The sequence below is a fragment of the Lissotriton vulgaris genome, chromosome 9 (assembly GCF_964263255.1).
Source record: "Lissotriton vulgaris chromosome 9, aLisVul1.2, whole genome shotgun sequence".
In the NCBI taxonomy this organism is placed as follows: domain Eukaryota; kingdom Metazoa; phylum Chordata; class Amphibia; order Caudata; family Salamandridae; genus Lissotriton; species Lissotriton vulgaris.
In genome coordinates, this window is record NC_141697.1 from 1,219,865,716 (window position 1) to 1,219,879,092 (window position 13,377).

The 13,377-nt window shown below is 49.0% G+C and overlaps 1 protein-coding gene across 7 annotated transcripts in view; it reads right to left on the reverse strand.

Moving 5' to 3' along the window:
- QRICH1 (glutamine rich 1) overlaps positions 1-13,377 on the reverse strand; it is a 209,151-nt gene that overhangs the window by 101,082 nt on the left and 94,692 nt on the right. For all 7 annotated transcript variants that reach the window (XM_086939330.1, XM_086939332.1, XM_086939334.1 and 4 more), the window contains one exon: positions 8,916-9,251. In XM_086939330.1, coding sequence (XP_086795456.1) covers positions 8,916-9,230 — 315 coding nt within the window. In that variant the 5' untranslated portion in view covers positions 9,231-9,251. The remainder of the gene's footprint in view (positions 1-8,915; positions 9,252-13,377) is intronic.

Here is a 13,377-nt window from a genome sequence, read left to right on the forward strand (position 1 = left end):
GCTGCTTGGGCAGCTACCCTTTTGCCTGAAGCCTCAAGAATTTCCGACTCTGTCTGGAGGAGCTTTTCCTGTAGTTTGAGAGTTTGCACGTTTACGTGCTTGGGATACAACCAATGAATCTAGAGCAGAGGTCTTTAAACTTTTTGATGCCGAGACCCCCTTGTAAAACCTTTTTAGGCTTAAGGACCCCCTTCCAACAATAGTTTCTAGAAACTGGTACTCCTCATCATCATCAACAACTATCGACAACCATAAATGTGCCTGTTAGACCTCATCACATCCATCCATCATTCATCCACCGACCTTTTCACACATCCATCCATCCTTCATGCATCCACCCTTTCATCCTTCCATCCATACATCCATCATACATCCACCCTTTCATCCATCCATCCATCCTTCATCCATCCACCCTTTCATCCTTTCAGCCATACATCCATCCTTCATCCATCCACCCTTTCATCCATACATCCATCCTTCCTTCATTCACCCACCCTTTCATCCATCCATCCTTCATTCATTCATTCATTCATTCATTCATTCATTCATTCATTCATTCACCCACCCTTTCATCCATCCACCCATCATTCATCCACCCACCTTTTCACACATCCATCCATCCATCATCCATGTAACCTTTTATCCATCCATCCTTCATCCATCTACCGTTTCATCCTTCCTTCCATCCATACATACTTCATCTATCCACCCTTTCATCCATCCATTCACCCATCATTCATCCACCCACTTTCTCCACACATCCATCATTCATCCATGCAACCTTTCATCCTTCCATCCATCCTTCATCCATCCACCCTTTCATCCACCCTTTCATCCATCCATTCATCCACCCATCATTCATCCACCCACCTTTTCACATGTCCATCCATCCATCCTTCATCCACCCTTTCATCCTTACATCATACATTCATTCTTCACCCATCCACCCTTCCATCCATCCATCCATCATCCATCCATGCAACCTTTTATTTATCCATCCACCCTTCCATCCATCCATCCATCCTTCATCCATCCACACTTTCATCCATACATCCACCCTTCATCCATCCACACTTTCATCCATACATCCATCCTGCCGCGGCCAGGGTGACTGACTCCGGAATCTGGGGATCACGGTTCGATCCCCAGGGCCGGCGGCAGATTAGCCCAGCACCATGTGACTCTGGGCAATAGCTTGCTAAATCTTCCCGACGGCCCCCAGCGCCTAGAGACCCTTACGGGTGATTGTGCGCTTTACAAATGTGGATTATTATTATTATTATTATCCTTCATACATCCACCCTTTCATCCATACATCCATCCTTTATTCATTCACCCACCGTTTCATCCATCCATCCATCCATCCATCCTTCATTCATTCACCCACCCTTTCATCCATCTACCCATCATTCATCCACCATCCATGCAACCTTTTATACATACATACATCCATCCTTCATCCATCTGCCATTTCATCCTTCCATCCATACATACATCTTTCATCTATCCACCCTTTCATCCATCCATTCACCCATCATTTATCCACCCACTTTTTCCACACATCCATCATTCATCCATGCAACCTTTAATCCTTCCATCCATCCTTCATCCATTCATTCTCCCTTTCATCCATCCACTCATCATTCATCCACCCATCTTTTCACATATCCATCCATCCTTCATCCACCCTTTCATCCTTACATCCATACATTCATCCTTCATCCATCCACCTTTTCATCCATCCATCCATTCACCCATCATTCATCCACCCACCTTTTCACACATCCATGCATCCATCATGATCCATGCAACCTTTTATCCATCCACACATCCATCCATTCATCACCCACCTTTTCTGTGCCCCTCTCATAGGGGGGGAGCGGGGTCAGTATCTCTCTGCGTCTTCTTCTTCTTCCTCTCTCATGGGAGGGCATCTCTGTGCCTCCCTGCTGGGGCAGGGGGCGGACAGGCTGTAACATCTCACCTGAAGAACAGACTCTCAGGCACATTTCTCCCACACAGGCGCCAGGTATGAGGGTTTGTGCTTTGTGCTTTACAGCCTCCTCCCCCAGCCACCCTCCCACCATCCCTTCCCTTCCCCTCCTCGTGTATGTGAGCCGGGCTGACAAAGCCGCATCCCGAGTACTTAACAGGTCTTTAAAAGACCTTTTACTTGTGAATGAGGCTTTGTTGTTTTTCACCCCTCGGTGTGAATTAGGCCTCCGCCGTGAGCACCCTCAATCAGCCCTACGCCACTAAGGCAAACTGACAATCTGCGACCCCCTTCCCAGGACTCCACGACCCCTCTGGGGGTCGCGCCCCACAGATTGAAGACCCCTGATCTAGAGGCAGTTGCCCCTTAATATATGTGGGGTCTAATAGTGCTGGCCTGTATTTCCTCTCTATTCTAGGGTTAATTACCCTTGCCCTAGTTGTTTCCTTAAATATGTCTCCTGCATGTTTAAGTACCCCTTTCAACATAGGTAATGTTTTTACAGACCTTTCTGATGTAGCAAAAGTGTCAAAAAGGAAATCCTCCACAATGGGGTCTGCATGCATCTCTACATTGTGATTGAGGGCTGCTCTATCTATCAGGGCATTAAATGCAGACGTATCCTCTGTAGGGGAAGGCTTAGCAGGGTATGCAGGTGTATCTGGAATGAGTGTAGAGCTATAAGGGTCCACTGAGTCCACCCATGGTTGTGGCTGGGTGCTGGGTCAGGGTCTACTGGGTAAATGTAATCCTCATTATTTTCATCAATCACCTCTTCCTCGGAGTGTGTGGGTGAATGTGTGTATGGGTTAGGCATAGCTGGATGGATAGGCTCAAATAGAATAGGGGAAGTAGCACAGTCCCTTTTCTTCTTTAGTGGGATAGTATAGGAGTCTTTACTTTCCTTTTGTAGAGAGTAACTTTGCCAGTATTAGGGTCAATATAGAGTTTTGACTGTTCTTCTGCTGAGGGGTCTGGGTATAAGATCTCCTCTTTAGCAGTTTTTGTATTTTGCACTGATGCCTTTGTTTTTAACTGTTTCGGTCCAACACTGCTTTTTGGGTCGACCAGTCTTGACGTAGTTTATTGCGTTTTGTCAAGGGGAGTTGGAAGTCCAAATTTAATTGGTCCCAAAGGCTTCGGCAGTCCAACCCTGTTTTTTGGCTGTGTTAGTTTCTTTGGAGCTGATGTTTTGATCAGTTCGACGTTTCTAGTCAGTTCGATCGTCCCCTTTTGAACTTGAGGCGTCTTCGGAAGCTGTTGTTTCCGAACGATGCCTTGAGTTTTCGGCTCGATGCCCCTCTTTGGATTGATTGGCTTCGGCTCGATAGTTCGATGGAACTACTTTTGGCTTGTTGACTTTGTTTCGGTTCGACAACCCTTTTGGGATCGAGGCCTTCTTGAAGAACCCCTTTTGTTTTATTGGCAGTCGGAGCCGATTTTATCGGGTCGACGGCCTTCAGTTTCGGAGTCTGTATAGGTATGTTGGCCTTGGGCTTGGCGACCTTACTGTTCGACTCTGATGGGTCTACGTAGTTCGGTCCGAAGACTGTATTGTCTATTGGTTTTGGTTCCACTGTTTTTGGTTTCGATACTAACAGTTTTTGATGCCGTTTATCAGCTGGCTCTTTTTGAATATTCTTAGCCGAGCTGGAGTGCGGGGCTATAGAATCGGTATCGAGATCTTGGCTAAGGCCTTCCGGCGACCTGAGCCTTTGGAACCGACGTAATGTTTTTGTGGGGTGGTGTACTCACGGTTCGCCCTGCTTCGTCACTGGAGTCGTCCTCGACAGCTCCAATCCCTTGATCGTCGTCTACTACCTCGACGAGGTCTTCTTCGTCGTCGACGTAGTAATTGGATTCTTGTTTGGAGTCTTGATCGGACTGTCCCTACGATTCTTCGGCTTCGACAAGTTCTTCCTCGTCGAAGATATTTTCTGGCTCCGGCGCCGATTGCTGCATTATTAACCTACCGGCCCTTCGATACGGGATCGTCTTTTTGGATCGAAACTGGGCACAGGCTAGGCAGTCGTCTTCGTTATGATCAGGGGATAGACATCTGTTACATACAGGGTGTTTGTATGTGGGAATTTAGCATTACATTGAGGGCATCTTTTGAAAGGAGTCCGTTCCATCGCCGACCGGTCCACAGGGCATCGAGAAGGCCCTGCGGCCCAATTCGACGTCCGGAGCTGGATAACTCTAAATAAAGTTTCTCTACACCGATCAAAACAATACCGACGAACTCTAAGGCCTTTTGGCCTTTTAGAATAACTTTTTTCGATTCCGAACTTCGAGTAAAGGAAAGTACATCCGAACCCAATGGCAGAAAAAAACAATCTGAGGATGGAGAGGATGCCCATGCGCACTGTAGTCCGAGGGAGGAGCCACCTATCTCGTGATACTTCGAAGACTCTTCCAGGACAACAATATGCAATCATCCGGACCCAACACTAGGCGGCGATCTATGCACAGATATGAATTCAGCAGCCCACATGCCTCGAACACCTCTTTATTGTTGTGTATAGTGCAATTGGTTTTGGGGTTCCAATTCATAGTGTTCCATTTGAGCTGTGTGGAAGTCTGAATATATGAGATGTGTATGACTGATTCTATTCATTGAAAAGAGGCAATTTTAACAGTTCCAAGAGAATCTAGCCGTTTCTGTACTTGTGAAATGATGGTCCCACGTACTGATGACTCCAGCACACAGTAGACTACACAAGGGGGTTGCCCCCCTTTCTTTTCCTTGATTGTGCTGGTGTGTGTGGAGTGGGGGAGCGAAGGGGTGGTTGGATGGGCAAGAGGTGCTGCCAGATAGTGTACATGTGCCTAATATGGCTCAGTCACAGTTTCTGAGGCATATCGTCAATGTTAACGAAAGGTTCCCTCCTGCCATGGGCCATTGGGCCGACTTTAACTGCGTAATTAACCCAGATCTCGCCCCCTTCCTTCAGAGCCTACGCAGCAACACTTCACACAATGGCTTGCGCATTGGTCACTGTAAGATTCTGGAGTGGAAACTGCCTTTACACCGTGGCTCTAAACAAGCATGCTGTTTCGCGGCAAGCTGAACGCTTATCTTAACCACACATATGCGCGATTAAAGTAGTCAGCTTTCTAGCTATCTGAGTAGATGGGCGTGGAGAGGAACTGGAAAGCATGCGTCAGGAAGGGCTGGGATGTGACTTGGTAAGTTGGGCTGGGGCTAGGTTTTAGGTGTGGGGGCTGATTTTTGCACTCGGATAGGGGGGGGGGTCTGGGTAGTTTTTAGGGCGGGCCGAGTTTAGGGCTAGGGGAGTAGCAGTTTTCAGGGCAGGGGGCCAAGATTTATGGCTGAGGGAGGGGGGAGGGATCAGATTTCAGGGCTGCAGAGCCGGTTTTAGTGGCTCAGGGTGGGGTAGTTTTTTTCTTGAGGCAGGAGGTCAGGTTTTAGGTCTCAGAGTTGGGTGGGAGGGGTCGGGGTAGTTAATGGGGCTGGGGCTTCCAGCGCAGGATGGCCGAATTTTAGGGCAGGGAGTCTGAGGTGGGATCTTTACCCCATATATACCTTTAGAAATCATGCCTTTACAAAGAAATTTGTTGTGAAGGCATGCATGGTTAAGACATGCATGGCAAAGACTCAGTCCTTGTAAAGACTGCTTGGTTAAGCCATGCATTGTTTAGACATAGAGAATATTAATTTCATTCCCCACCCCATGACCTGCATTCATTTTCACCCTATCCTACAGCTTAAGGTAACAGGGGCGGAATTCCTAGGTAAGACCCAGTCAGATCACTACCTGGCGTTTTCATCCCACTGAGCTGGAGGATCCTGTATTCTGTGAATGGTCCACAAGATACTGGCTCATCAGATCACAGAAAATAGTACTACAGCCACTATGCGCCTTCTGAAGCAGGAGGCACAAAAATCAGTCATCCGCAGTCATTGAATTCATGCAGTCATTGGGGCGCGGGGCAACCTCAGTCAGGAAGTCATGGAGGGAGACGATTGGGATGTGGGGCCTTGCAAGGGCAATGCTGTTGGACGAGGGTGTGCTGTCGGATGCACGGGACCGCCATGCACAGTTGTTCGAGTCGATCCAGAACCTAGTCTTTAAGGGGTACTAAATTAAGAGGCATGCAGAGGGAGGTAAGTCAGACTGGCTGTTGGTGAGGCTGCTAAGCTGTGCATCTGACAGCGACCCGATCCCTTGTATCCATCTCTCTCCCGCTTCTGTTGCCACCATGCAGGAGACAATCCACCGTGCTTTCTTCAGGCACTACGGGGCCCTCTACGGCTTGCGCCTGTCAAGTGAGGGCCTGCAATTCTGGTATTTCTGTCAGAGGATACTGCAGAAGAGCAGGAGGCCCTTCATGACTCAATAACCGAGCAGGAGATATGGGGTGCCATACGTGCTTCACCTACCTGGAAAACCTTGGGCATTGATGGCCTACCTACCGAATTCTGGAACACCTATGAGATCCTCCGTGTCCCCAGGTTGTCGGAGCTTTATTTGACTACCCAGGCAGAAAGGCATCAGCCCTCATTCACAAGTAAAGTGCTTCTGGTGTCGCTCCTGTAGCCTGAGCACAAACTGGTGGAGGGCGCCTCAAACAGACCACTGTCCATGAAGGGTAGTGATTATAAAATCCTTAGCAAGGTGCTGGCAGCGCAACTGCTGGAGCACATTCCCACACTGATACACCAAGACGAGAATTGTTTCATACCAGGCAGGTCTACAATACTCAATATCCAGAAATGGCAGAATCTTGCAGGAGGCACTGTTGCGCTGGCCCCACTTGGTGTGCCTGGTCCTGGATGTTGAAAAGGCGTTCCAACATCCTGGTCTGGCACTAACTGTTTGAGGTGCTGTGGGTGATGGGTGTTCGAGGACCGTTACTACGTTTGATTAAACTCTTTTACACTGAGCAGACGTAAAGTCCAGATAGGTTGACGGATCTCTCAGCCATTCCTGATAGGCAGGGCACGTGTCAGGGCTGCCCTCTTTAGCCCTTGCTCTTCGAACTGGCAGTGGAGCCACTGGTGCAGAGGATAAGATAGTCTAGACAGGTCTGGGGCATACAGATTGGTAGCCAGTTTCATGCTCCTTTTCTAAATACAGACGATATCCTTGTATATATAAGGGACGTGTGCACTGGTATTGCCGATGTAATACACATCTTACACAACTTGAAAGCAGCCTATGGAATGGGCATCAACTGGGCTAAGACCTGCTTATTCTCTTTGCACCTGACTGTCCTGAGCAAGTCGCTGGAGGTTGAGACTCATGTTCTTCGATGGGAGCCACGGTCTTTCAGGTATCTGAGCATCAATTTCTTTTATTCGGCCCGAGACATGATAGGATGGAAACCTCACAAAAGCAATATCCTCCCTGCTGCCTCAGATTGCTTTCTGGTGCTCTCTTACCCTTACAGTACAGGAACAGGCGGTACTCGCGAAAGTGGTGATGTTGCCCAGGCTCCTTTCCTGCACCACCTTTTGCCTCTTGAATGCAATGCTGAGTGGATGGATCTGGAACAAGGGGAGACGCAGCTGTCGCCTGAATGCGGTGGATTGAGGACCCTGGTGTTTGAGCACTATTCTTTAGCTGCCCAGCACAGTGGCCATACCAGTGGTTCCCAGGGCACAACCTGGTGGACATGAGTGCAGAAATGTAGGCACAAACTTAGATTCTGGATCTACTCCATTCTAGCAAGGCGCTGGCAGTGTCCTCAAATGACCTCCTTCGGGGGTGCATGGGATTCACTGGGGAACAAAGTGAAAATCACACAGGAATTCCAGGTACGCCCTGGAGATACCATTTGACTCTATGGGCGTCTCTCGGATAGCAGTAAGCAGAGTGGGAGCGGATCTTTGGGAGGCTGTGGGAATGGGCACCCTAGGTGATGTGTTTCAAGGCAGGCGATGATCCAGTTTGACCTTCTGACAGAGTAAACTGATCTCACAGCAAGTCAATTTTTAGTGCAAAGATGCCCGTTGGTGGAGCTAGAATGCTTGTGGGGAATTGCAGACAGAACCAGTCCTGCATCCCCTGATGCAGACCATGTAAATAGTAGCAAATGGGCAACCTCTGATTTCCTGGCTCAAAAAGACTATGTCCTATAAGGTACATGACCCACTGGCGATGCTCCAACACACCTGGGAACAGGATATCGATGGTGCGAGGTCTGAGGTGTGGGTGCAGAGCCCTGGGTTATCCACACAAGGACTTGCAACACCTGGTTCCAGTATATTTAACATAACATCCTGCTCAGAGCTTATTTAACACCAGCCACATTACATAAAATATACCTGGTTGTCGTACTGCCATCACGGTTGTGTTCCTCTGGAGGATATGCTATAGGTTTTGGAGCTGTCAGAAAGTGAGTGGCAACGGAGATCTGAGGCCCTTGCCTGTGTCACAATCCATTCGGTCCTAGACACTGCAGCCAGCTTTTCCTTTACAAGCATAAAAAAGAAGGCGTTGCTACGAACAGTTTCCTAGATCTTGCTCTGGTGCTCGCCGGGAGGATGACTGCAATGCACTAAAAGGCCCCTGTGCTCCCAAGCATGGCAAAGGAGCAGGGGTTGGTGACCTGGTGGGGTGGAGGGGGTTGCGCTTCGCCACGTGGAGGTGCAGGGATTGAGGAAGCACCCCACTGCAACAGCATGTGATGAGTTCATCACAGAGCTGCAGGAAACCAAGGAGAGCACTGGCGGTTCTGCATTAAGGGTGCGGTCCCAACTCAGGGGACAATCATTGGAAAAGCACATTGCAATCATTCCGGTAAAAAGGGTGCCCAAAGTATAAAAACGTTATGCCAGCATTAGCAGAACAACTTTTTAGTGGCAGCATGGTGAGCGCTGCTTCTCTCCAACGGAAGAAAGACCAATCACTACATGATAACATGGAAGTCAGTTAATGGAGCACCATTTTACCTGGACCTGCTGCTGAACCTGCATCTGCTGTTCCTGCTGAACTTGCTGATGGACTTGCTGCTGGACACTTGAGGTGACAGGACAAGCGAGCTCAAGCAATGACCCAGCCACTTCAGTGCTGTCCGTGTAGATGCAGTTACCACTCTGTTCATACACCATAGTAGTAGTGGCTGTCTGCTGGAACTCCTGAAGGGCCTCCGAACCCTTGGTGGCCAACGAGTCAAGAAATTCCTTCATCCTGTGCTGTGGAATGGTCCGTGCTTTCATACGAACATATTCTTCGAAGGAAACTGTGTTCTCCAGAGAGTTATTCATCTCGCCAGGTCTTTAAAAGTCCTAAAGAGACCAGAATTGACAAAGTTACAAACAACAATCCCTTGCAGATCTTTTCAAAGCAGCATCTTGACCCATAGATAGGAATGCAGGTGCCAAAATGGATTTACAAAGCACTTTGAAGAGAAAAGAATATTTGGCAAACTAATCCAGTCTCTTGCATAACAGATCTAGCTTGTTCTGCTAATGTGTAAATTGTCTACTAGATGTTTCTCTGGATAGGTCATAACCTTATTGATGGCAAGCAGTGGCCCACAAATGGAGTGTGTATTGCGCCCTGACAGTCCTAAGGCAGGATGCTGAACTTTACATGACAACATACCTGGATGAGCAGATATGCACCTGGGCTAGTCAGTCCCATTTCTGCTAGTACAAGTGATCAGGGAAGCAGTTTTAAAGAGCGCGTTACTTACCTTCGGTAACTATATATCTGTAAGAAACATAGATTAGTTATGAATTCCTTACCTTAGAATTACCCCCAGGCTTGAGACTGGATCCGGAAGGTTTTTCGTAATCAGTACCCCTGCGCGTCGGAAGGTGGCATTGGCCAACTCCGCCTCAGTCATTGGAGTCGCGGTCGCCGGGATGACGTTGCGGAAGCTACATAGACGCCACCCTTGCGCACTGACGTCAGTCCTGTACACGACATTCCACGCCAGGAGCGCAGAACCATGCAAGACACTGACCTCTGGTGCACAAAACTAGGGGCCTCAAAGGATGTCCTTAACCTTAGAAGTCAGCCTGAAGGCGCACTGGCGGAGTTGGGCTGCCCAAAGATGGTGTGCATCGCTTCGTAAAATTGACGAAGCTGGGCAGGGGTCGCTCCCGGTCAGGCCAGAGTCAACCCTGAAGGCTCTGCACGCGGTGCCGCGGGAGTGGCACCACCCGCACCCTTCGTCACGTTGGCAGAGGGGAAGTCAAAGAGCTACAATGTTTCTTTAACTTCTTGTGTTTCGACTTACCTGACTCGGATTGCGAAGACTTAGAAGAGGAATGGTGAGGACTCCGCGATCGGTCCCTTAATCTCACACACGACCGGTACCTTGAGCAACACAGAGCCGACTGCCGGGCCTCGAGGAGTTGTCGGGACCGCTCCCGCAAAGACTTCGGGCCTTGGTAGCGCTCCAGGCAGTAGAGGCACACGCGGTGCGGATCCATCACCGACATCAGTCTGGTACAGGAACCGCATGCCTTGAAGCCAGGCATCCCTCATGCACCAGGAGTCGGTTGAGACTCAAAGGCGCAAAAAAGTCAGTTAAAAAGTGACAGGAGGTACCGGTCTCTACGGATCTGCGCTTGCTGGTGCAGAAAAAGAAAGAACTGATGTCAGCGCGGGCGAGCGGCTTCTATGTAGCTTCAGGACGTCAGTCTGGAGACCACGACGACAAACAACGGATGTGGAGTCGACCAGCACCACCTTCCGACACGCAGGGGTACTGCTGATGAAAAACTTTCTGGATCCAGTCTGACGCCTGGGGGTAATTCGAAGGTAAGAAATTTATAACTGTTTCCTTCAGATACATGTGACGGACACTGGTGAAAATGTGATCCCCAGCTAAATGAAGGCTTCACTGAAGCTAGGGATGTTTAGTTTCAAACATCTCATATTGATAAACCCACACCGATTCCAGAGTTGGATACACCAATACATGCAGCTACAGGGCACCCTAGCGGTGCCCCCTGGTGTGCTCCCTGACTAGTTTCTGCCAGCCTGCCACCCGAGACACTGTTCTGACCTCCCCAGTGAGAGCCCCCCTGCTCTCAGGAGACCCAAACAAAAGCCTGTCTGTGAAGGGGTGTCACACCCCTTCCCACAGTGTGACCTGCTGATTAGCCTTTATAGGCGGTAAGCTTCAAGAGGTGCCGCCTTTGAAATGCAAATCTGCCTGACCCCACAGGAGAGGAAGCCAACCCCCTTGTCCAGAGGCCCTTTGGCACCTGGACAGGTCAGAAGATTAGCTAGTCAGGTAGGCATGCCACCCCAGGTTAGTAACACCCGTAAGGTGGGCTAAACTTAGGTGGACACGACTTTTCAGAAGAAGCCATCTATGTGATGGCATACTAAGGAATTCTGGGACAGCCTTGACTTTTCAGAAGAAGCCATCTATGTGATGGCATACTTAGGAATTCTGGGACAGCCTTATTCCAATTCAAACGGAAGTGGGCATATAGGGGCAAAGTGACCCCAAGTGTGAGGGGCCCGTTGGCTACTACATTTCACTCCCCTAGTGCCCCTAAATTTAGTATTTAGGAGAGTCTCTGGCCCCCCGAGAAGCAGATCCTGACTACCTACAAAGAAGGAAAACAAAGAGCCGCAAAAACTGAAAACATCAACTGACTTGGTCCCAGCCCTGTCAGCCTGTCTGATGTTTCCCATTGAAACTGCGCCTAAGAAGTTTCATCCTGCAGCCGTTGTGCCTCCAAAACACGGGAGGACTGTCTGCATTCAATAAAGAACCAAGACACCCGGAGGAACAATGGAACTGTTCTCTGCATCTGCAGAATCTCCAAAGAAAGGACTCTGAAGACTCAGGAACCGCTAAAACCAGACGTCTGAAGCCACCACTTAACCCGTCTCTCCAAGCCCAAGTTGAAATGGGCCAACAGTGCCATGGAGGTACCCAAGCCCTCCAGAGCTCGAGTCAATCGTGGTTTCACCCCTCGTGGACCTTTGGGCATCGTCTGCAGCCCCCCCCCCTCCTCTACTGCAACAGCTCTAGGTAAGAATACCTGACACCTAAAGACATCTCTGCACCAGTCAACCCTTGGCCGTGGAGAAGAGGACCAAAAATATTCCTACATCCAGAGCATCATGAGGCCTGAACTCCCCTGTTGAGTCAGCACAACTGGTCAGCCAATCAAAGCCTGAAGCCTCTTTTTACCACAATCGTTTCCCGTAGAGTAACACTGGGAACCCGATGCTGTTTGGCACCCCAGCACCCTGCCGCCCTAGTGCCGCTGGTGTTCTGCTGATGCTGCCTTGGACCTTGTTCACCACTCACCCTAACTCCTGGAGAAGGGTCCAGTAAGTATCTGTACTATACCTGAACGCCACACTGACTTTTCCTCCCATAGGATAACACTGCAGCCCCCAGAAATTGCATGGTCGACTTTTGGAACTGAAAATAATTTATATTTAAAAACGTGCCTACCTGAAAAAAATTCTTTTGATGCCTAAACATATATAAAGATACTTGCCATTTTTATAATTTGGTGTGGATATCCTTCTTGAGTCATGCGTATTTTATTGACCTTTTAGTGTATTTTCAGATGTCTTGCACTCTTCTGTGATGAGCCTAATGCTGCTCGACCACACTACCCCTTAAAAGGGCACCTTGGGATTGACATAGGAAGCACCCTGTCCACTCATAAGGGAAACCTGGACTCTTTACAAAACATCTCTTTTTGATATATCATACAATAAAGAGCCACTTTCCTACATTGGTGGTGCAGGGGTGGGATACAAGACTTCTTATCTGCTATACTGCTTGGTTAATAAGCGATTCCACTGAAGAATCAAAATTGTCATAAACAAAAAATATTTTTGAGCAATCAAGTTTTTCTAGATTGTTTTAAACTAGCTGTTCGACCGGTGAGGAAGGAGCGAATCCATTCTAGGGCTTTGTCGCAGATGCCAGCGCTGTGAAGTCTTACACAGAGGGTGTGGTGGGAGACTGTGTCAAAGGCAGCTAAGCGGTTAAGGAGGATGAGGTCAGCAGTTTCACCTTGGTCAAGGAGGGTGCAGAAGGGTGTCTGTGGCATTGAGGAATGCGAACACTGTGCTGTGGTTGCTTCTGAAGCCTGAGTGGGAGAGATCCAGGATGTAGTTTGCTTAGATTAACTCCGAGTTGGGTGTTGAAGCCTTCTCGATGGCTTTGGCTGGGAAAAGGGAGCAGAGAGATGGGTCTGCAATTCTTGAGGTCTGTCGGGTGAGCATAGGGCTTTTTAGGTTTTGCCTCGCCAAAAAGATGCGCTCTGCGCATCTTTTTCGCGCAGGCGAAAACCTGATGAGAACTGTAGTGTGCTTTGGGTCGGCCCTCGTCATTCATTGGCTGGCTCCGTAAATGGAGCCTAGCCATTGGATGAGGGGCCTGTCCGTCAATGCCGGACCAGACACGGGGGCGTTCCC